The sequence below is a fragment of the Papio anubis genome, chromosome 2 (assembly GCF_008728515.1).
Source record: "Papio anubis isolate 15944 chromosome 2, Panubis1.0, whole genome shotgun sequence".
Classification (NCBI taxonomy): Eukaryota; Metazoa; Chordata; class Mammalia; order Primates; family Cercopithecidae; genus Papio; species Papio anubis.
The window spans coordinates 132048362-132073038 of record NC_044977.1 but is presented as its reverse complement, the minus strand read 5'-3'; the positions used below and the strand labels follow the sequence as shown (position 1 = coordinate 132073038).

Here is a 24677-nt window from a genome sequence, read left to right as displayed (position 1 = left end):
GGTTCCTTCCCATTACTCCAATGTGGTAAGCTTCTTCCATCCTCAAAACCTTTATTCAAGGCTTTATTCAAGACTTTATTCACCTTTCCCTCCGTCTTCAGCTGTTCAACCCATTTCCTGATACCTCCCCCAATGCATATACTAACCACATGCTCTCTTAGCATCATTTGAGTCTACTTTTTGGGTATTTATTGCAAATCGTAATTTAAATTGTTGTGTATTTTTTCCCTGGAATGTCTGCTCCTCCACTAGACTGAAATCCTAGTTGGAGAAAATAGCATCTGTCTCACTTACTACTTTATCCCTCAGTGCCTGACACATAGTAGGTGCTCAATAGTATTTGTTGAATTAATAACAGGTTATGGGACATAAACTTCATAAAGATGTTTAAAACATGTTATCAAATATCATTCCAGAAGGTTTGTATTAGCCAATTTATAAACCTATCAGCAGTATATGAGAGTTCCTTTGATCACCTATCCTACACTGGATATTAGAGTTTTAAATAATTTTTAAATACTCTGGCAGGCAAAATGTTACCTCACTTTTATTGAAATTTCTTTCTTGATTATTAGTGAATTTCAACATTTTTCACATATTGATAGCCTTTCCTATATTGTCTATGATTTTAAAATTCATTACATACTGCTTTTATTGAACCATTCTGTTGGGATATTTTGGAAGTTTATTTAATTATCTTTATACTTACAAAACAATGCCAAACCTACTTAGCTTCATCTGAAGGCTTGCACAAATTTGAATAAATGAACTTGCTCCCAAAAGTTTGTGTTAGGTCACTGCTGATTCCCCCTTACTTTGGATGGCTGTATGACTTCTCACGTAAACTAGGACACTTTTGAGAGTGAAGGAGGGTGCTATTGTAGTTATGCCAGGACAACAGGTTTAAAGCAGGACCATCCAGCCCAAGCCAAGATGTACAGTCTCCCTGACTCTTTCATGTTCATGTAGACTTGGAACTCTAGAAATCTGGAGCTAAGAGCAGAGGTCCAAGTGGTGATCTAGGGATGAGTTGAGGATGAAACCTGCTTTTCATTCCGAATTTTAATTTGGATGCTGTATTAGTCCATTTTCACGCTGCTGATAAAGACATACCAGACATGGGGCAATTTACAAAAGAAAGAGGTTTATTGGACTTACAGTTCCACATGGCTGGGGAGACCTCGCAATCATGGCAGCAGGGAAGGAGGAGCAAGTCACATCTTATGTGGATGACAGCAGGCAAAAAGAGAGCTTGTGCAGAGAAACTCCTGTTTTTGAAACCATCAGATCTTGTGAGACCCACTCACTATCATGAGAAAAGCAGGGGAAAGACCTGCCCCATGTTTCCATCATCTCCCACTGGGTCCTGCCTATAACACATGGAATTATGGGAGCTACAAGATGAGACTTGGGTGGGGACACAGAAACAAACAATATTATTCTGCCCCAGCCCCTCCCAAATCTTGTATCTTCACATTTCAAAATGAATCACGCCTTCCCAACAGTCTCCCAAAGTCTCAACTCATTTCAGCATTAACTCATAAGTCCATAGTCCAAAGTCTTGTCTGAGATAAGGCAAGTCCCTTCCACCTATGAGCCTGTAAAATCAAAAGCAAGTTAGTTACTTCCTAAATACAATGGGGGTACAGGCATTGGGTAAATACAGCCATTCCAAATGGGAGACATTGGTCAAAACAAAGGGGCTACAGGCCCCATTCAAGTCTGAAATCTGGCAGGGCAGTCAAATCTTAAAGCTCCAAAATGATTTCCTTTGAATCCATGTCTCACATTCAGGTCACTCCGATGCAAGAGGTGGGTTCCCATGGTCCTGGGCAACTCTGCTCCTGTGGCTTTGCAAGCTATAGCCTCCCTCCTGGCTGCTTTCACGGGCTGTTGCTGAGTGTCTGTGGCTTTTCCAGGTGCACAGTGAAAGCTGTTGGTGGATCTACCATTCTGGGGTCTGGAAGATGGTGGTCCTCTTCTCACAGGTCTACTAGATGGTACCTCAGTGGGGGCTCTGTGTGGGGGCTCTGACCCCACATTTTCCTACCACACTGCCATAGCAGAGATTCTCCATGAGGGCCCCACCCTTGCAGCAAACATCTGCCTGGGCATCCATGCATTTCCACATCTTTCAAAATCTAGGTGGAGGTTCCCAAACCCCAGTTCTTGACTTCTGTGTACTCACAGGCTCAACACCACATGGAAGCTGCCAAGGCTTGGGGCTTGTACCCTTTGAAGACACAGCCTGAGCTCTATGTTGGCCCTTTTCAGCCATGGCTGGCACTGCTGGAACATAGGGCACCAAGTATCTAGGCTGCACACAGCACAGGGACCCTGGGCCTGGCCCACGGCCCACAAAACCACTTTCACCCTGTAGGCTTCAGGGTCTGTGAGGAAAGGGGCTGCCATGAAGACCTATGACATGCCCTGGAGACATTTTTCCCCATTGTTTTCGGGATTAACATTCGGCTCATTGTTACTTATGCAAATTTCTGCAGCCAGCTTGAATTTCTTCTCAGAAAATGGGTTTTTCTTTTCTACTGCATTGTCAGGCTACATAGTTTCCAAACTTTTATGATCTGTTTCCCTTTTAAAATGTAATGCTTTTAACAGCACCTAAGTCACCTCTGGAATGCTTGGCTGCTTAACATTTCTTCTGCCAGATACCCTAGATAATCTCTCTCAAGTTCAAAGTTCCACAAATCTCTAGGGCAGGGGCAAAATGCCACCAGTCTCTTTGCTAAAACATAGTAAGAGTCACCTTTGCTCCAGTTCCCAACAAGTTCCTCATCTCCAACTGAGACCACTTCAGTCAGCCTGGACTTAATGTCCATATTGCTATCAGAATTTTGGGCAAAGCCATTCAACAAATCTCTAGGAAGTTCCAAGCTTTTCCACATTTTCCTGTTTTCTTCTGAGCCCTCCAAACAGTTCCAACCTCTGCCTGTTCCCTAGTTCCAAAGTCGCTTCCACATTTTCAGGTATCTTTTCAGCAGCGCCCCATTCTATTGGTACAAATTTACCGTATTAGTCCATTTTCATGCTGCTGATAAAGACATACCCAAGACTGGGCAATTTACAAAAGACAGAGATTTATTGGACCTATAGGTCCATATGGCTGGGGAGGCCTCACAATCACGGTGGAAGGCGAGAAGGAGCAAGTCACATATTGTGTGGATGCCAGCAGGCAAAAAGAGAGCTTGTGCAGAGAAACTCCCATTTTTAAAACCATCAGATCTCCTGAGACCTTGTCACTATCACCAGAACAGCACAGGAAAGACCTGCCCCCATGATGCAATCATCTCCCACCAGGTCCCTCCTACAACACATGGGAATTATGGGAGCTACAAGATGAGACTTGGGTGGGGACACAGCTAAACCATATCAGATACCTTTGTGCTGTGTGGTTCACTGACTTAATGACTCAGATCTGGAACTCCCTGTCACCCCTGGTGCCCCCTTCACTCATTTACCTCACCTGCCTGGCCCCTGGAGGCACCTAAGTTACAGCCCATGAAATTCTGGCAGTTTCTAAGCCTCAGACAATTTCATACAACTCTGCTTTCATGAGGAAGTCAGTGGCCCAGAAAGCTAGCTGCAGGGATGGTCTTGCCCATAAACACAGAGCTAGTCAGAGGCAGAGCCAAGTATCCTGAAGAGTTCTCCCTGTCCCACCAAGCTACCTCCATGCCTACTGCTGTGTTGCACTGACAATGTCAGTAGCTATTTTCTGACTTTATAAGGTTTCCAGAATTATGTCAAGGCATGACCAAAACAGGGTTTTTACTTCCTAGAGTATCTTGTGAAAATGTTCCTCTTTGATAAGCTAAACACTTTAAAGTAGAGGGCATGCAGTTTTGGAGACATTTCATCTTATATTACAGTCATGTATATATGGGCTTCCATGCCTATGACTTATACAATGCTTCCCTGACCCTTGCAGTTGTCTACAAACTTCCCCAGCTTTTCTTAAATGCCCTTTTGTTCGATTTATTCTCTTCAATGAAGCTCAAAAACTAAGTTCAGAGTTACTTACAGACTTGCATTGTTTTTTCTAGACAGAGTCTTGCTCTGTCACCCAGGCTGGAGTGCAGTGGCGCGATCTTGGCTCACTGCAACCTCTGCCTCCTGAGTTCAAGCGATTCTCCTGCCTCAGCCTCCTGAGTAGCTGGGATTCTAGGTGCCCACCACCATGCCTGGCTAATTTTTGTATTTTTAGTAGAGGCGGGGTTTCACCGTGTTGGCCAGGTTGGTCTCGAACTCCTGACCTCGTGATCCGCCCTCCTCAGCCTCCCAAAGTGCTAGGATTACAGACATGAGCCACCATGCCTGGCCCAGACTTGCATTTTTAAGAATTGCTAGGAACTTAAGGAAAGTAGAATATAGTGGCAGAAAACTTCTGGAAAAGGAAAAAACACAATAATTTATTTGAATTTTTGTCATTGCCATCCAATCTGAGGAATGGTTTTATTTAAAAAAGAACAGCAGGCTGCCTTTTCCAATCTTGTCAAGAGAGCACATTTCCTACCAATGGAATTATTGGAGAGATTCTGTGTACTGTTGTGCAGATTGTGCACTGCATAACTCCAGAGGGCACCATTCACATTGCCATCTATGTGAATGGTGCCAAATGGTCCCTCCTGGCAGAGACCTGTTGTATAGTTCACAATCCTGGCGCTATACAGGGCACAATCTGTGCAGCCACATGCTGAGGTCCTGACTGACACCCTCTGTGTGACTTTTCTCTGATAAAGACACCATCCCTCTGCCGCAGTTAGGTTTGCTTCATTTGCCAATGTCTACGGATGGTTCAGGATAATCTTCATTTCAAACATACATTCACCTACTTTCTGTAAGCACTATAGTGTTTGTCAAGCCATGTGTCCTGGTTTGAAGTTTGGAAAGTAGGTCGTTGGAGATATCTTTTAAGTGCGATTTTGCCTATATTTTGCCATTTCATTTTTTTTTTAATTGAGGAAAATGTAGAAAACAAATATAATCTCATGGTTTGCTAGAAAATGAAAACATTTAATATGTTAATTTTTTAAAGGAAATATTTTCATTAAAATATAGCTCTGTAAGTGAAAGTGAGAAGAAAATAATTTTAGATGTACATAGAATCATCTCCAAAGTATCTACACGTATAGACTAGTAAGTTAAGATTAACCCATTGGCTCTACAGAAATAAAAGAGAACTACTATGCATCCAAGAAGGCCAACCTGCCTAACAGAGATAGACCTTGATTTTTAATTAGTGGAAGAACCAAGTTTGTATCACCAACAAGAAAGGTGATGAAAAGATTCAGAGACATTTTTATACTATATTCCTCATTGTTTCTAGAATGCAATCCATAGTCTTCAAGCTGGAAGTAGCTTTTTAGTTCACTCATTATTTATTCATTTAATTAATTGTTACTATTTGCCAAACACTGTGATCATGTGTCTGGGCTCCTTCATGAGGAAACTGCGGTCATAAAGTTGGTTAGAGATAGGGCCAGAAACAAACCCCAGATGTTCTGTATCCAGGACACTTTACCCCACAGGGCTGTTAAATATCTCCATGTAGTTATATTCAGGTGATGAAATAGGAGAACATCTGTGTACTGCATGTGACCTGCATGTAATTCATGTAATAAAGATGAAATACAAACCCTTTGCCAGCCATTTCTTTATTACTCTAAATGCCACAACTTAAGGTTCAGCATCAGGGCTAATAATATAAGGATTAGTCTGGAAATTCTTCAAATAAATATTTTCCTGTCTATTCATACTCTTTGATTCAAATATTTCAATCATGTCCTTTCTCAAATGTTGCCTTTACAGATTAAAATCCTATAAATAGCACTGACCCCTGAGGAACACAATCTTCTTACCCCTATCTTTGAGTATTAATCTAGACAGTTTCCTATTGATATACCCCAAAATAAGTACCCCAATCTCATGGTGGCTTTCTTTTTAAAGGATTTGTTTTGGGGGGGTGGGGAGACATACAGCACATAGTTCATAACAATGTCAAATTGCATTTCTGGAAGTATCTATACTCTTCCTTTACACAATTAAATCTCCCTACTTGCTAAATATTGCTGGACTTGGTGGTTAAGGAGGTTGAGCACATGTGAGCAAAGGGGAACAGCTGTTCTTGCCAGATGCCTTCTTCACTGCACAGACATAAATACTGCCCAAGGAGCCTCTGCAAGGCAGACTGAGATCTAGTTTGAAGTTGCTGCAAGGAGACCCTTTCTGACATTTTTGCTTGGTAAATTCATTGATATGCACCTTGACCAGAGGATACTGAGCTGAGTGACTAGGACGAGAATTCTGAATGCAAACTACTCAGGTTCAAATCCTGACTCTGCCATCTACCTTACCAGCTTTTTGACACTGGGCAAGTTACTTAATCTCACTGTCTTCAGCCTCCTCATCTGTAAGTAGGGATAATAGTAGTTTCTTCATAGGATCTTTGAGGATGATATGAATTAGATATCATCATTAATAATTCCAGCAACAAATACCTATTAAGCTCCTATTCCATTCCAATTACTGTGAATGAGAGAAATTGTCCCCCACTTCATGGAATTTAGAGTATTTTTTTCACATTAGAAGCCCTGACCCATCTAAGGGTTGGGAAGTCAATGCAGTAAGGTGTGACCAGATTTAGTTTTACATGAATTTGATATGATTTTACAAAATAAGAGTTTTATGAAACTTTCTTTCCCTTGCATATACTTTTATATGAATGTGTGGCCTGTGTCTTGATATAAAATGTATTTCCTATCATGAGTCTAGTAGAGAAGATTAGCAATTAAACAGCAACCTCAATATGCAGTGAGTGTCATGGGCACATGCGAATGTCACCTGACCCAGTAAGGGCAGGTGTAGAGAATCAGGCAAGCTTTCCCTGAGGAAGTAACATTTAAGCTGAGACTTGAAGGATGAGTAAAAATTTACCAAAAGAAGTGGGGTGGAGGAGGAGAAATAGTTCCTTTAAGAGCAGTGAGTAGACCCGGGTGGGTAGGGGAGTAGTTAATGAAGCAAGGGAGAAACTTGTTCAGATTTGCATTTTAGTAAGGCCACTCTGGCTGCATGAAGAGAATGGGCAGGAATCAGTTGGGAAACTATTTAGTAATTTCAGGACACAGCAGCCCATAGGGTGGGGGCAGTGGGTATTTGAGAGGGACCTTGTACTTAGGTGGATTGACAGGACTTGTTGATTGATGGGGAAAGGTGCTGGAGCCAGAGCATGAAGGTGCTCATCCCACACCTCTGATGTCTAATTTACAAAGGTTTCAGGAGACAAATCTAAGTCTGAAAGCTCCAAGCCCCTAACTTGAAAAAATGTTCCTGTAAACAGGAAGACAGAATCTTTCAATCACTTTGCAAATCATCTCCCTATCCTGCTGGACATATCTGCAGGCTGTTGCTGGGCCTAGGAGTTGGCAGAGCTTCCTGTTCCAAAGTGGGAGGGTTCCTGGCAGGAGATGGAAGGCTGGAAACAGAAAGGAAACTGGGCTAGCCAGGCACCTTGCATGAAGAGAAAAGAAGGGAAACCTGGTACTTTCCCATCTGATCCAGAAATATCTGGTCGGAAAATAATTTAAAAGTACAGGTAATTCAAAGATGTTTATATTTGGCTTTGAAATGCCATGCATTTTTGGCAGTAGACTTTCTTTGCCAAACATTTTTCTTAGGCCTTATTTTGCATTCCCTGAACATGGACCATCTGAGCAACAGGGGGATGAGCCCAGAGCTCAGAGGGAGTCTGGGTGGGTGGCTGAGGAGGTCCTAATGTTCAAAACCTGGAGTGAAACCACAGCTCTCTCTCATCACCCCAGGTGATGATCACACCCCAGGTGATCAGTACTTATCTGTCTATCTGTGTCCTGCCACAAAGCAGGGAGCTTTTTGTGATCTAAGCCATGCCAGGTCATAGGGTGAACTGAAAAACAGCTATCTAATTCCCAGCACATCAAATGTTTCCTACTCACATCTTCCTACTCACAGGGCCACCTCCACCCGCTGGAGTGGCAGGCAGGGCTCCAGAGCAATCTCAAAATCAAACCATATTTGGAGCACAAGACAGGCTGTTTACAGATGTTACCATAAAAGACAATTTAAATAATCATCAGTACCGTTTTACAAAAGAACTGGCCAGACCAGAAGTCCCCTTTTCCAGTTATTCCTAAGATTGCTGCTTCCAGAGGAGTTGAAAGGTTAGATGATCTTCCCTGGCTCAGGTCTACCTAGGACAGGAGAGTCGTGCCTCACAGAAATCACTTCAAAAAGGGTCTCAGCACCACATTCCACTAGGGCTTAGAAGAATCCTCAGGGTGGCAGCCACTCCCTACTTAGGAATCCCATGCATTCCCCTGTTCTTCCATCTGGACTGTGCCATGCCAGGGAAGTCATTTGGTCCAGGCTAGAATTCACTGGGAATAATTAGCAACAGGCCCAAATCTGGAAGTTCAGAGAAATTGGTTCTCTCCAATTTGTTATAAAATTAAGTAATATTTTTCACAATCACCACAGAGAAAACAGCATTTCCTAGTTTCCCAGTTCTTACAGGTCAGAATGGTTGGTTCACAGGAAATTCTTAGTAGGTGCTCTGTGACGCATCTATGTTTTTCCAAGTGTTGGTATTTTTCATTTCACAGAACCTTCTTCCAAAGGAGATTAGCTGCCAGACTCAGGCAGCCCGTACATTTTTGAAAACGCCAGCATAGGTTTCTTTGACTCAGGTACCTGAAATATCTAAGGAAGCAAAGGCAGCGGATGTGCCAGGGGCACCCTCACTTGATATCTACCTCTTCCCCTCCTTTAAGGTCCCCTTGATTGGAGGTGGCGGAAAGAGTCTCTGGTGGCTTGCCCAACCCTTTAGAACATTCGCCCCCACCCGCTTCCTCCGTCTCCTTGCCAGACAGGAGTCCTTTCTCGCACTTACCCTCCATTCCCCATACACACACCTCGCTGAGGTCATCCTCAGCGTGCAGCCCGGAGGGGAAAGGAAACGTGAGCTAAAGCAACAGGTTCCACCCACAGCCTGAACTTGGAAGGGGATGCGGCGGCGGCAGGGCGGCTGGAGCTGTGCAGTGGAGGGAGAGGAAGCGGCGAGGAGGAAGGTGGAAGGGAAATGATGGTGCATGACCACCGAGCACACGTCACTCGGGCTCCCACATGGGCTTGTGTATATGCGTGTGTGAGGGGAGGGAGGTCCTTCACAGGGTCACTCGGGCATTTCCGCGTGGAATAGGAGGTGCCAGGCTCGTGTTCTGGGGTGCTGGGTGGCCTCGGCGGGGTAACGAGTCACGCAGAGACGGCTTGAGGCACGCCAAGAAAATACGCGTGTCGGCGAAAAAATACACCACTTTCCCCAGCGCGCCGCCCTTGCTAACTGGCTAGATCTGCGCCCCTAACGCCCAGTGCCCCCTTCTTTTGGGCCTACCCTGGGCCCCTCCAACCCCATCCCAGCCTGCCTCCCGCTCCCGCCGCTGCCGCGGAAACCCGGACTGCGGACTGCGCCGCGCCCGGCAGCCTCTGGGCATGCTCGGTGGCGGGACCGGCTCCGCCGCCAGGAGGGCGCGTCCTCCCTCCCCTAGGGCGGTGGCGGCGCCTGCAGCGACTTGCAGCCGCGCCCCGGCCAGGAACACCTTTTAGGGAGGCGGGGGACCACCCTGCCCGGCGCGGGCCGAGGGCGCTCCCCACCCCGAACGTTCCGGTGGGTGGGAGGAGGGGCCGGCCAGAGATGCGCGGAGGCGGGAGTGAGACCTCCGACTGCCAGCGGTTCCTTAGAAAGTAAAGCTCAGCTCCCGCGCGGACCGGGGCTCCCAGCCGCGGGCGGGAAAGGGGCGGGGAGGGGCGGGGCCAGGCGGGGGGTGGTCTCAGCGCCTAGAGCGAGGTGCGAAATTAGTAGCCGCCCACCCTCTTCGCAGTTCCCGCCCCCAGGGAATTATAATTTCCTGGGAAAGTGTCTGGTTCTCGGAGAATCCTTGGGGCGGGGTAAAGGGGCGCGCCCGGCGCAAAATGGTTAATACAAAGTCTGCACGCGCCGCGGGGCCCCTCGTATGAAAAGTGTACGCGCTGGTGGCTGGGCACCCCTTTGCTAATTTGAGGGTTAGTTACCGGCAGGAAGTCTGGCTGTGCGAGAGGAAAGGCGGTCAGGAGGGAAGCCTCAGGCTGGTGCTGGCTCCCGCCCCCAAGCCTCCTTGGGGGACGCACCTCGGACCCAGCGGGCGCAGGGTGCGGGGCACTGGGCCGAGGCGTTCGCGGCGGGCGGCGGGAGGCTGGAGCAGGCTCGGCCCAGCGGTTCACTCTCTCTACCTCCTCCCCGCAGGATTACCGAGAGGATGGGATGGATCTAGGCAGTGACGCCGGCAGCAGCAGCAGCAGCAGCCGCGCCAGTTCACAGTCCAACTCCACCAAAGTGACCCCTTGCTCCGAGTGCAAATCTTCATCGTCGCCGGGGGGCAGCCTGGACTTGGTGTCTGCCCTGGAGGACTATGAGGAGCCCTTCCCAGTCTACCAGAAGAAGGTGATTGATGAGTGGGCGCCGGAGGAGGACGGCGAGGAGGAGGAAGAGGAGGACGAGCGCGACCAGCGAGGGTACCGGGATGACCGCTGTCCGGCCCGGGAGCCGGGGGACGTAAGCGCCAGGACCCGCAGCGGCGGCGGCGGGGGCGGGGGCAGGAGCGCCACCACCGCCATGCCGCCCCCGGTGCCCAACGGCAACCTCCACCAGCACGACCCCCAGGACCTTAGGCACAATGGCAACGTGGTGGTGGCTGGCCGGCCGAGCAGTTCCCGGGGCCCCCGCCGGGCGATCCAAAAGCCCCAGCCGGCTGGGGGCCGGCGCAGTGGCCTCGGCCCGGCGGCTGGGGGGCTCTGCCTTCAGCCCCCAGACGGCGGGACGTGCGTCCCCGAAGAGCCCCCGGTGCCACCTATGGATTGGGAGGCGCTGGAGAAGCATCTGGCTGGGCTGCAGTTCCGGGAGCAGGAGGTACGGAACCAGGGCCAGGCGAGGACCAACTCCACCTCCGTAAGTTGGCCGGGGTGCGTGCCCACGCGCGCACACACGCGTACACACCCCGCGCACAGCCCGCACGCCCCCTCCCTGCGCTCCCGCCCGCCCGCGGCCCCATTCATTCTTCCTTGAGGGTGGGGGCCAGGCCGGAGAGCCTGCCGTCTGCTCCCCTGGGGATAAGGTTTCTCGGTCTGTGAGCTGTCTGGGTTTGCAGGATGGGCGGAGAGGAAGGAGGAGCAGCCAGAGGGCAGCGGAAAGTCGGGTTAGTGGAACCGGCGACTCATTTTAATGGAATTACTTATGGAGACCAGGTTGTGAGTCACTTGCCTGAAAATAAATCTGGGGAGATTCTGGCACCAAAAGTCAGTGCCTGCGGGGGTATTTCAAAACGTAATAGTTGTGGCTTTGTCAATGGTGGTGGCTCTCCTCTCGTTGCCACTAATGTCTCATCCGTATATACGCTTGTCCCTATGCACGCGCACACATTCTCCTGCCCACACCACCGGTCTGGCAGCGGGGTTCGTTCCGTCTTGCGTTAAGCAGATGCTCCTGTATTTGGATAGGTTGATTTTCCTCCTCTAAGACTTTCTTCCTTTATGAAACCCGAATTATTGTTGACCTGGGGGAACGGGGTAAATGGATCTGTCAGGATAAGGGAGGGGTTCTTCCCTCGGTCGCCTGACTCACTCCCTTTGCTGTGAATCCCTCCTTGTTTTGATAACGGAGCCACTTACAGTTTCTTACCGGAGGCTACTGCCTCAATTCAGGAAAGCCAGACCGGGAGGGGTGCTGGAGTGGAAAAGAGGGAGGGAGGAGAGGAGGGCTGCATCTATAATAAGAAGCTCTGGCAGGTTCACACTTGTCTCAACATCTTTTTTGCCCCTGAGAGACGAGCAGATAAATGACTTAAAAGAAAACCATCATGAATGTAGCTCCCCTGTTTAGCACTGTTTTGAGATAAAGCAACAGTTGTAATTTGAAATCATTAGTGATGATCTTAATTAGGGCTGAAGGGCATAGTTGAAAGGAGCTGCTTTCTGTGTGTGGCAGCTGTGTGGCAGGTGGGAAAATGCTTGCCTTGCAGGTGTAATTTTTGCGACACTAGGACCCCGGGGCTCCTTAAAATTGGGTGCATGCACTTCTGACTTCAGGGGTGAGGATGGTAACTGTTTCACAGAGAAATTTCCGTGGTTCTATCAGAGAGAACCCTTGGCTGACAGCCTGCTGGTTAGTTTCCCTTGGGAAACTACTTATGAAATTAACATACTTATTTTAATCCCAGCTGTTTAGGAGTTTACCATAGCCACTAACAGAGGTGGAATCTTTCCATTACAGCCAATACTGTCTCTTGTACCTTGCAATAGAAAATATCCTTTTCCCACTTTGTGCTTGAGAAAAATACCTCATTAATACCCGGGCTTGAACAATGACTGGGAAATAAACAAGAGGTTAGTTTACTATTGCATGACATTTATACATTCCAGGAACATTTAATAATTGGGCATACGTGCAAAGTTAGGGTTTGATGGTGACAGTGAGCTCCATTATTCTAAAGTTGTGAAACAAATTGTTTTCGAGCTCCCATGTATGTGCTGTGTGCCAGGGATGGTTCTGAGTGCTGTGGTTACACATCAGTCCACATGGGGCTGAAATTCTGGTGAGCGAAGGTAGGGATACAGACTGCCTTCCCTCCAGGAACTTAAAATTTGATGGCTTACCTAGCACCACCTCATACCCCCACCCCCAACACATACACACCTCTTCTGGTTATTGTGAAGACTATGAATCTTTTCTTCTTGGGCAGTCTTTGAAACCAATGGTGTATCCTCACCTAGTGAACAGTTTGCATATTTGCATATTTGGGTTTCTTTCCTTCACTTCCATCTTTCCTGGAAATGCCTCTTCTGGTCATTTCCTCTACAAGTTACACAGAGAAATTTAGATTTCATTGTGTCAAAGCAAGGATGTGTACAGAAAAAAGGGAGGAGGTGGCATTGGAGGTTAATGCTGTATTTTTTCATGTTTTGGTGTGTGTTTGAACAAAATTACTAGTCAATGTTGGTTTAGAATAGTGTTTTACAAACAGTAAGTTACCCATGAAATCACCTTAGCATTTTAAGAAAATGAAATAAAATAGAATGTTTGATAGTGTATTGCAGGGAGTCATAGTAAAGTTGGTGATTTTTAAAACTTTTGTTTAGTTTTATATGTATGCTGGGTTGCAACATAACGTTTACTTCTCACTATGGGTCGCTGTTATAAAAGACTGAAAAGCACTGATTTAAATCCTGTTTAGTGCTGCCTGGAGTAAGGGAATTTATGACCATGAGGACAGACACCTGAGAACAACAAAGGAGCCGTGTGGAAGAGAAGGCCTGCCTTGAGGGAACTGTTCAAATCCAATGATATTTTACTCCTCTTTAAAGTGTCTTGTATGAATATATTTAAGTGGCATTAATACACACCGCTAGGAGTGGGGTATACAATGAAAAGGGGATAGCTTCTCTTCACCAAGTAAGCCTATTCCTACTTCTGGGCTTTTGCCCTTCTGTTACCTCTGCTTGGAGGCAAGTGTCTGGTTCCTTCTCATCATTCCAGACTCAGCTCAAGTCTCACCAGTTCAGAGAAGCTGTCCCCCACCACCCTTCCTAAAGTAAAGTAACAACACTCCACCCCAACTCAAGCACTCCTGGTGTATTGTTTTCTTAGTGCTTGTCACTGTCTGACATTATCTTATTTAGTTCTCTACTTTTGGTTCCTCTGAAATGTAGGTGGGAGTGCAAGGTTCTTGTCTGTTTTTTTAACTCTATAACCTATTGCCTGGGACATTCCTGGGATGGAATAGGTTCTCAAATATTGAATGAGTGAATGAATGAATGAATGAATGAATGAATGAATGTTTATAACAGCAACACAGCCCACACCTAATCCAACTCCCATTTTACAGTTGAGAAAATTGAGGCCCAGAGAGGTTAAGTGATTTGCCTCAGGCCCAGTGAGAAACTCATGAACAGGGTTTTGTTCTTTCTTCTGACACCAGTCTAGTTTTTCCCCGCTCTTTTTAATGCTTAAAATAATTTGAAATAAAAGGAAAGGAAGCAGCTCCCATCTCCCTGAAACTTAAAGGGTTTCCTATTGACAAGTCCCTTATTGCACTTCCTTAGAATTAAGGACATAAGTAAACTGGGAAATCATCAAAACTCCCTTACTTATGAGTCTCCTTTCACAGACAGGTTTTTGTATTGTTTTGTTTTAATGACATACTGTTGGGTTCTGCAGAACAGAATAGTGACAGAATTCAGGTCTCCTCACTCCATATCCATTGCTCTTTCCTTCCTCTCAGTTGCGGCGATGCACACAGAAGGATGACTGAAGTCTCAAAAATGGGATGACAATCAGCTGTCCCTAATTCAGGAAAGATTGAGAGGCAAATTTAAAAACACACAATGTTTAGGTGGGATTTAAAACCTAGCACTGACCTTCACTTTCTGATGGGTTTAAACAACTAATCTCTGTCTCTTGGTATCTGTGGAGGGTGATGAGCTTGGATGCTGTCAGGAACTGTCTTTGGTGTCAGAGCCTGCAGGGGCCTGAGGAGTCCTGATGGAAACACTCTGGTGACTGGATCCTTGCTCCGTCTCAGAGCTGGGGGCTCAAGACAGACCTCCAGCACCTGGCCAAGCCCTCCACTGTGATGTCAGCACCCGGGGCAGCCATATCCCCAGTAGTTTGCATTGTGCCTGGCACAAATAAATGCCTGACACATGCAGAGAGGGTGAGGGGCTCTACCCAAAAACCGGAACTACTCCCAGAAGTGCCCCTTCCATGGGCAGCCCCTACTCATCTGGTGTCAGTGTGCTTCTCACAGTCCTGCCCTGGGCTTGTATTCCCTCTTGTGGGTGAACCCTCTTATTAAATTCAAGGGCCATAGACACAGTAAAGAAAGGGTCTGGGGTTGGTGCCTTTGATTTCAGATTAGGAGTCCTGCTTGCGGAAGTTCATGTTTCTCTTAAATTCTTATCTTCTTGCCTACTGTGACTCTGGTGTGCAGGATTGAACAGTTTTCTTTCTTATGACAGCAGGCCACAAATAGTAGCTTTCTCTCTTCTGCTTCTCCAGGACCTTAGTGCATCACTGTAGCCCTCTTGCTCCTGTTCAAAAGACTCTGTGGACCTGTCGCCAAGTAGGGTGGGAGGGCCACTGCCTCAGTGTACTCTTCCTCCTAAATGGAATATAATTACACATTTTTTTCTCTGTGTTTTTCCCTGAGGCTTCCTCTCCTTCAGGGGACGTGTGTTCCTCCATGTCCTAGCCTGTTTTCTGTCTCTGAAGACTCAGCCCATTTTGACTTTTTTCTTTAAAAATAGCTTTATTGGCCAGGCATGGTGGCTCAGGCCTGTAATCCCAGCACTTTGGGAGGCCGAGGTGGGAGGATCACCTGAGGTCAGGTGCTCAAGACTGGCCTGGCCAACATGGTGAAACCCCGTCTCTACTAAAAACGCAAAAATTAGCCGGGTGTGGTGGTGGGTACCTGTAGTCCCAGCTACTCAAGAGGCTGAGGCAGGAGAATCGCTTGAACCTGGGAGGCAGAGGTTGTAGTGAGCTGAGATCGCACCATTGCACTCCAGCCTAGGTGACAAGAGTGAAAATTTGTCTCAAAAATAAAATAAAAAAAATAAATAAATAAAATAAAAATAGCTTTATTGCAGTATGATTGACATACATCAGCTGTACATAGTTAAAATGTACAATTTGATGAGTTTTGACATATGTATGGCATATGTATGTGTTTTGACACACCTGTGAAACCATCATGAAAATCAAGATAACGAACATATTTAGCATCCCCAAAAGTATCCTTGCACTCCTTTATAATATCACCATCTTATCCCTAGGCAACCAACTGATCTGATTTCTATGTTATAGGTTAGTTTATGTCTTCTAAAATTAACATACGAAAATGGAATCACACAATATGTGTGGATTTTTGTCTGGCTTCTTTCACTCAAAAAGTGATTATTTTGAGATTCATCCATGTTATTGTATATATCAGTAGTTCGTTCCAACACTTGCTGAGTAGTATTCCATTTTGTGGATATACCATTTTCATCTGTTGACAGACACGTGCATTGTTTCTAGGTTTTGGCTATTACAAATAAAATTGCTATGGACACTCATGTACAAGTTGTTTTACAGATATACACTTTATTTATTTATTTTTGGGACGAAGTTTCGCTCTTGTCACCCAGGCTGGAATGCAATGGTGCTATCTTAGCTCACTGCAACCTCTGCCTCCCGGGTTCAAGTGATTCTCCCACCTCATCCTCCTGAGTAGCTGGGATTACAGGCACCCACCATCATGCCTGGCTAATTTTTGTATTTTTGTAGAGATGAGGTTTCACCATGTTGGTCAAGCTGATCTCGAACTCCTGACCTCAGGTAATCCACCTGCCTCAGCCTCCCAAAGTGCTGGGATTACAGGTGTGAACCACTGTGCCTGGCCTGAGTATACACTTTCATTTTTCTTGGGTGAATAACTAGAAGTAAGAATGGCTTGATCATGTAGTAGGTGTATGTTTACCTGTATAAGAAGCTGCCTAACTGTCTTCCAAGGAAGTATTATTTTACTTTGCCATCACATGATGCTTAAAGCAATGAATGAGGTTTCCCCTCTTTCCCATTGCTCTCTTCCATCTGCATCCTGCTTTCCAGGACACCTCCCTTCAGGTGGCTGGGTGGCTGCTTCCTCCCTCTTAAGAGAAAACAAGAAGAGAGCAAGGAGATCACTTGTCACATCCAACCAGTCTTTACTCCCGTTGTTTAAAAAAGGAATCGTTTTTAAATTAGAGAAGAGCTCTAGTTGTAGACTCAACACATTTTAAGTGCAGTTTTATTATTTTTTAGTGCCTATGACAGGTGCATTTTCCTCATTTAATGAGAAGATAAGAACAATTTTAATTGACACATTAATTGAAAGCAAATTCTTCTGATGAAGTTATTTCCAAAGTACTTGAAAATAATTTGTCTTTTTATTTGTTTATACTATTAGCTAGTAGCACACTTTTTAAATTACCTACATTTTTTCCTAGAATGGTACTAATTATAGGTTATTTTCAATGTATTATTCTGTAAGAATTATAGCCCAGTTACTCCTTCCCCATCAATGACGCTACTAAAGTAGCTTAAATGGCTGAGTAGTTTATTTCCGTAGTTACTTAGGCTATGTTTAAATTACACAAGTTTCTGTTTTGTAGACTGAATTAAGATGTCTTTAGTATTCCTACAAAAATAGTAAAGTTTATAAGTTTAATAAGTTGTGTGATTCTGCAGCCTGGGGCACAGCATTGAAAGCATTCTGTGTGGAATGCAGCTGTCACTTATTCCTGTTACTTGGAGAGCATGACATGACAGTGTTAATTTTTTTTTTTTTTAACTATAACTGGAAATTACCAGGGTGAAATGTATTGTGCTTCAACCTTTTTCCTTGAAATATCTTGTACTATAATGAAAAGTTCTTTGCCTACTTTCCTATTTATGATAATTTTTGCTTAAGAGCTACAAAGGCTGCTCCGTCTACTGGCATGTACTCTAGACTTCAAAGAAATATGGTTAGGTTTTTGTCTTTTTTTAAAAAAAAATTAGGTTGCAGGTAAACCACAATTCTTAATTTAAACAATTCCTAATTTAAACAATTCTTAAAATTTTGAAAATATACCATTAGTTCTGGGGCTATGTGTGTGTACAATTATTATTGGATGGATCATTGTATTGTAGAACAGTCTTTGAAAATGTAGTTTGATTAAAAGAAATCTTTGCCTACCAATTAGTTTGCACTTAGTGGACCTTTAAGTCATCCTCCGGAAAATTTTCAGGATGCACATCTGAAAAACAGAGGCAGATATTCTTATCACACACTTGCAGAGCTTCATGAACACCTCACCTCCCTCCATCCCTTCCCGCTCCGCCTGCATTTCCAGTTCCAGACTCCTTGCTGGCATTCCTGACAGAAATCTCACACCTGACAAACATCAGGCCAGACTCATCAATTTCTGATTTTGATTCCTGGCTCTTTTGGTGACATCATAACTACTTTTTTTTTCTTTTTTTTTTTCAGACAGTCTCACTCTGTCCCCCAGGCTGCAGTACAGTGGCACAATCTTGAGTCACTGCAAGCCCCACCTCCCAGTTTCAAGCAATTCTCATGCCTCAGCCTCCGGAGTAGCTGGTAGTACTACAGGTGCCCACCACCACGCCCAGCTAACTTTTTAGGGATGGGGTTTCTCCATGTTGACCAGACTGGTCTCGAACTCCTGACCTCAAGTGATCTGCCCGCCTTGGCCTGCCAAGTGCTGGGATTATAGGCATGAGCCACCACGCCCGGCCCATAACTACTTTTATCTTGAATTCTCTCTTGTCTTCTTATGGGTATGTCTCTTAACAGTCCAACTATCTTAAATCCCCCCTCCCCCTTAAGCACATATTACACATTCCCTGAAGTGTAGACATTTTATGTACAGTTGTTATCTAGTTGGTTAATGTATTTTGTGCCAGCCTTTCTCTTTAGTTCTTTAATTTACTCAAAGTTGCTACACTATAAACTTTCTTATTAGTGCTAAAGTAGTAATTTCAAGTCCTTTCTTAAAAGCTTATCCAAATGCTGTGATATTACATTTGCATTTTATTTATTTATTTATTTATTTATTTATTTATTTATTGAGATGGAATCTTGCTTTGTTGCCTAGGCTGGAGTATAGTGGCACAATCTCGGCTCACTGCAACCTCCGCCTCCTGGGTTCAAGTGATTCTCCTGCCTCAACCTCCTGAGTAGCTGGGACTACAGGTGCCAGCCACCATGCCCAGCTAATTTTTGTATTTTTTACTAGAGACAGGATTTCTCTATGTTGGCCAGGCTGGTCTCGAACTCCTGACCTCAGGTGATCTGCCTGCCTCAGCCTTTCAAAGTGCTGGGATTACAGGCGTGAGCCACTGTGCCCGGCCTATATTTGCATTTTAAAATAGAAATTTGTTTTTATTTCTCGACCTCTGTCACTGAAGAGATGAATGGTCTTGTTTTCTTACTTTTGAAAATCGGTCCCTTAGTGTTTTAATGAAAAGGGCATTTTCTGATGCTTTTCCTTAGCTGCTAGATGCTCCCTGTGTTCTCAGCACAAATGCACTTTCTCTGTCACTTACAGGGAGACTATTTTACACTAAACTTTTGTAGAAATTCAAGTGTCAATTGTGAAATTGAGCATTTTCAATAGAAGGGTCGTAGGATTTTAGAGATAGAAAGGGATTCTGGGAGATCATCTCATCAAACGCTCACTATTTTCAAAGGAGGAAACTGAGGTCTATGAAGATTACACATCTTCACCCAACTTCCTCAGCCCAAGTCTGACCCAGCCTCAAGTCACCCGACTCCTAATTCCCACTTTTAATGTCCTGTGCCCCACTTCAGTGCTTCAGTGGATGCCACCTTTAAATTTTTTTTTTTTTTTAAAGAATGGGTGTTCCCCAAATTTAATTTGGAGTACAGATCCAGTTTCATAATTTAAGAGCTTCCAAAACTGGAATTAGATTCTAATTTTTATGATTTCGTAGAAAAGATTTCATTTCATTGATTTTTTTTCCTTTTTTAAACCTATGTTGTCAGAACAATTATAAGACTGCTTTCTTCCTTTTAGACTTCAGCTCATCACTGTGTATGTTTCTAGCAACAGAACAGTGCTCTCCCTGGATGACAGAAAGCTAGGGGAGAGAAGATCTCTGTGTGGCTCACCCCACACGTGAAGACAGATTTTGTTCTGTCTTAAAAAGTACCCTCCAAAAGGAGAAGTAACAAAACCAAGAAAGGGCTAGTAGGAAAGATATTTGTGGGGTTCAGAAGCAGCCCATAAAATCGTCTAGATTAGGATGCCTGGCATAGTTAGAATATGTGCAAGAACTTCTTATTCCACTTGTATGCCACTTACTTGTACTTAGAATTTAAAAGGCTTGCTGATTTTTAGTGTTTTTGAGTGTTCCCTGGTGAGAGCAAGAAATAGAAAAATGAATATAAGGAAAGGGAAATACATTTGAGTTTTTATTTGTGTATTTTCCCCAGTTAAATTTGTAGGACTGAACTGTCCTTAATTATTTGTCTTACATCCAGGATCATTCTCCTTCACTTACCAAGTCTCCAAATCTGTAAGCGCTCTCCTTGTTTCTCAGATGCTCTTGCTTCTTTTTGTTCTTTGTGTATTTGTTTTGTCTTAGTTTTGGCTACTACTTCCGTTTTGTGAATAATTATCTTCCTGTCTTCTGAAAATGGAAGATAAAAAGAAAAAAGTAATTGTTGCCCTTTGTATGTATCTGTTAAATAATTATGTCAATCATGTTCTGTCACCGATCCTTGTCACTTGTCTTTGTCTGTTCTCATTTATGCGTATACTTAATCTATTTTTTTCTCTCCATTGACCGATTTTTCAATATTTGCATCATTTTATGTTATTTTCACTTTTTCCCTACTCTAGTGGTTTATTTCCCGTAAAGCGTAGGCAGTTCAAAAGATGATGTTTAGGCTAGGAAAAGCCCAGGTGGTAGGAATGATCCCAACCAGTGTTTTGTTCAGCCCCAGGTTGATAGTTTTTTAAAAGGTACTTGTAAACCCACTTTTTTTGCTATCTCTAACGAACGTGTGGTTGTATTAAAGCCAAACTTACTGAAAGCTAAAGAGTTACCAACTTTTTTAGTTGGATTTTGTGTATCAGGTTTTCTAATTATTGCCACTTGTATCTGTACATTTTACTGATGCCTCTGTATCTCCACCCAAACATTTCATATTTATGTGTAACCTAATAACCTCTTTGGCTCATCCATCATCAGCAATATCACATTAATCATTTTCTTTCTTTTTTTTTCTTCCGTTTCTCAAAGTCTCTTCTTAGTATTTACGGTTCATGAAAGTGACTGTGAATCTTTCTTGCTTGGGATATTAGCATAGTAGACCCAAACAAATAGCTTCAGTTTTTATGGGTTACAAGAAGCACTGCATTAGTCTGCTCCTGATTTCTGCAAGTTCATCAATTCAAGAGGGTTTTATTGCCCATGTCCGAGATGATTGATCCCTACAAAACTCTGCCTTATAGAAAAAATGTCTTAGTTATTCACAGAGTTGGTTTTTGTTTTTGTTTTACAACATATTGCAAAAAACTTCTATCAAGAAAGTATGTGGGGTTGGGCTTTTCGAGGTGCAGGGGCAGGTGATTCTCCATTTGCCACAGGTTGATGGGGCTACTTTTCGGGATGCTTGGGAAAGGGCAGAAACCATCTCTGCAGCCTCCCAGCCAGGACTTCAGACAGCAGATGGTCTGACTGTGCCTCCCTGGGCATACGCCAGCTGATTGGGTCATGCTGTTTTCCCTCAGCAGCACACGCCCCTTGCTTCCTCTTCTGAGATCTCCCCACTGTAGTCCTCAGCCTACCTGTTTCGCCTTTCTCTCCTGTGCAGGTTACCAATTCAAAGTCCCTAAGAAAGTGGCTTATCTAGCACAGGGTGCCTGTGGTGGCCAGGACCCCTTGCCAGGCCCACTCTCGTACTGCCTGATGTTGGAGAGGTGAGGACAGGCACTCCCTAGCCACCCAGCTGTGCCAGGGTCAGCCTGCTCACACGTGGGTTGTAGTCATGCCTAGAACAAAACAATTGGTAAGTCTTGGCAGCTCCTAAATGAATGTAACTTGATTCTGCTTCCTTCTTGATTTGCCATATATGGAGAGAACTTTGCTTTCTGAAAAAGTTTAAAGGGAATGAGGTAATTTCCTCATAATTCCTAAGATCTCCGGCAGTGTTGTAAATATAGATTCGAGGTTAGAGTACTAAAAAATAAAAACAAAAGCAGAAAAGCTGCTGTGCTGTGAAATGCCAGGGTATTTTTAATGTCAAATCCAGCAGCATAATAGTTTTTTACCTCTTTTCCCCACCTAAAGAAAGAGTAGTGTTAAACTTATTTCCAAAATAAAAGGAGTCTGAACCTCTAGGAAACTGGTACAGTATCATCTTAGAAAAGAACCTAAAGGCTAATCTACACTCATAAAAATAACATGTTTTCAAATAGTTTCAGAACCAATTCAGTCTACTGTTTTTCTCTTCATGACACCAGTAGCTAAAAATTACCCTACTTAATGAAAATTGCAGACGATTTTTTTTCTTTATGTAGTCTTATATAATTTTTGGTCCATTTTGACCTAGTCTGACATTTTATTTTGAACAACTACATCTTAAGTGCTCTGTCCTTTTTGTTTCCACTCTAAATTGGTTCTGCAAGGAGTAAGAGAGTAGACCATTGGGATTTTATTTTTGAACACTTAAATTGTATAACCAGTAATCTGTTAGAGTTGTTATCCTTCCTACAGTGACCCCATCATCTAACCCAAATAGCCTTTAAAATAAGAGCTCATTCTAGAAGAACAACTTTAGGCAGCAGTAAATTTAAAACATTTTGAATACCTGCTCTACTGTGGTATAGTGATCTAAATATTAGATTTATTTTTCTTGTGTCTCATATAGAAACTCTAAACAAAGCAGATGAACAGTTGTGTCTGTATTAACATATGACCAAAGCCCCTGTAGAGTTCCAGTGTGCTAAAAGTCAAATTAAAGCTCTCCTTTTTAGTAAACAATCACACTGGGAATGAGAATATTAGAGCCAAGAGGGACTCCAGAGCAAGGGTGGCAAACTCGGATGCTTCCAGAGGTCACATAGGTAACCCATAGGAGCAGTGGGCCCAGTGGGAGAGGACCGTGGTGTCCTGGAGGATGTGTCCCGGGGTAAAGGGGCAGCTGCTGTCAGTTGCCGCCTGACTTTGTGCCATGCCAGAACATGGTCTCAGTGTTCTGATGTGTCAGGAGCAGCCCAAGATCCAAGCCTGAGATGTTATGAGCACTATCTTGACTATTACATATTGGCAAATAACTTTAAATATACATATACATTTGTGAGACTAACAAATATCTGCTGTCCGGAATACTGTCTCTAGGCTACCAGTTACCCATCTCGCTCCTAATCCAACCTCCTCACTTTTCATAGGAGAAAACTGAGATCCAAAGAGGCTAAACGTCTTACCTGAAATGAGGATGAGTTGGGGCAAGGTGGGACCATTTGCCAAGAGGTCTGGTGAGATTGTAGAAGAGATCTTAAGGAGGAAAACCCATGAAGGAGTGTTATTCTTATTTATTGACACCAGAGTAGCTCTTTTTTTCTCCTTTCAATGCTTAAAATAATTAGAAATAATAACATCCAAAGGAAAAAACAAGACCCACTACACACCTCTAGTTCACTTAATTTTTATACACATCCCATTACTTAGCATTTACTTTTCTCTTTCATCTTCAAAGCAGTTCAAAAATTGATTTGTTATTTGTAGTCAGGGAAATGTATCATGATTTATTTTTTATTATTTATGAATAATAAAAAGGAAAGAACTCTTTAAGAACAGGGTATCTGAAATGTAAACACACACACATATGTGGCCTCAGCTGTTTCATCTGCTAGAAATTCATCTGAAACCATTTAATTCCAAGGGGTGGTGGTGAGTCTTTATAAAATTTCTTGTTATATAGAATCTAAAGAAACTTCAATATTGCTCAGTCATATTGAGACTTTATTTAATTGCAGTTGTCATACATAATATGGTGGAGGACCTGTTGAAATTGTAAAAGTTGGGACTTTTTTTTCCTCTTTGGAACTATTGGCTCTAAATACAAAGTTAACATAGATTCCAAATAAATTAAACAATTTTGGGATGTTTATTCACTTTTCTTTAGAAAAATAGAAAACATTTTTTATATATTTTTTAAACTTATTTTGAAATAATTTTAGATTTACAAATAAATTACAAAGATAGTACACAGAGTTCTCAAACATCCTTCAGCAGCTTCCCCTTTGTTAGTGTCTTATATAACTAGGATGTTTTTCAAGCTATTCATTTTTCAAGAAATGAACATTTACCCAATACTATCACCTCACCTACAAACTTTATTGAGATTTATATTGGCTTTTGAAATTAAAAAGGATATACTAAAACTATTAGACAACTGTGATAATATATCCTCATAGGCTGTGACTTGAGGAGGGAGGGGAGAGTTAGGTTCCTCCACATTCTACACTGCACCTCCACAAAGCCATCCCAAACAGGCATGAAATTTAAGTAAATATGGTGCTAATATATTTGCTATGTAAATGCTTTTGAAGACAAGCCTCTTCTTCCAATCAGGTTGCCTTGCCTCTATCCCTCCTCGGTAGAACTCTGGGGCTGCCTCTGGAGAAGACAGATGGAGTGAAGGGGCAGATAAAGAGAGAAATACGTGCACACACGGCCTGTGGAGGGTGAATCTCCACAGGGAGGGAGGAAGGAGTGAGGGGGCTGTGTTGTGAGTTCTGAAGTGTAGAAATAAACTTGACCACAGTCTGCTTTCCATCTGGGCTGTGGACAACCACAAGTTCTCACTTGTTATTTGCTCCCTGATACCCAATTTTTTTATTGTTTTAAAGTAGAAAACAATTTTTCAGCTTGGGAATTTACTTCTTTAAAGTTAAGTTTCTGGTGGAATTGTGAAGGCTCTATGAGTGTCCGGTGAAAGTCTTGGGAGAGGGTACATTACAGGCAACCCACAGAGGTGTAA

At 43.8% G+C, this 24677-nt stretch overlaps 1 protein-coding gene and 1 long non-coding RNA gene across 6 annotated transcripts in view; one reads left to right on the top strand and one right to left on the bottom strand.

Annotated features, from left to right (window-relative positions):
- The window catches only part of LOC101021093 (schwannomin-interacting protein 1), an 803298-nt gene that overhangs the window by 661468 nt on the left and 117153 nt on the right, over nt 1-24677 (top strand). For 2 of the 5 annotated variants that reach the window (XM_017955752.1, XM_017955753.1), the window contains one exon: nt 10331-11032. In XM_017955752.1, coding sequence (XP_017811241.1) covers nt 10331-11032 — 702 coding nt within the window. Of the gene's footprint in view, nt 1-9892; nt 10237-10330; nt 11033-24677 lie in introns of those variants that run through there. The other 3 variants (XM_009201444.2, XM_009201443.2, XM_009201445.1) reach the window with 3 other exon arrangements.
- Nucleotides 14252-14671, bottom strand: LOC103882230. Its single transcript, XR_001899978.3, has 2 exons — nt 14497-14671; nt 14252-14422 (listed from the first exon to the last, which is right to left on the bottom strand). It is a non-coding gene; the product is annotated as an uncharacterized LOC103882230 (long non-coding RNA).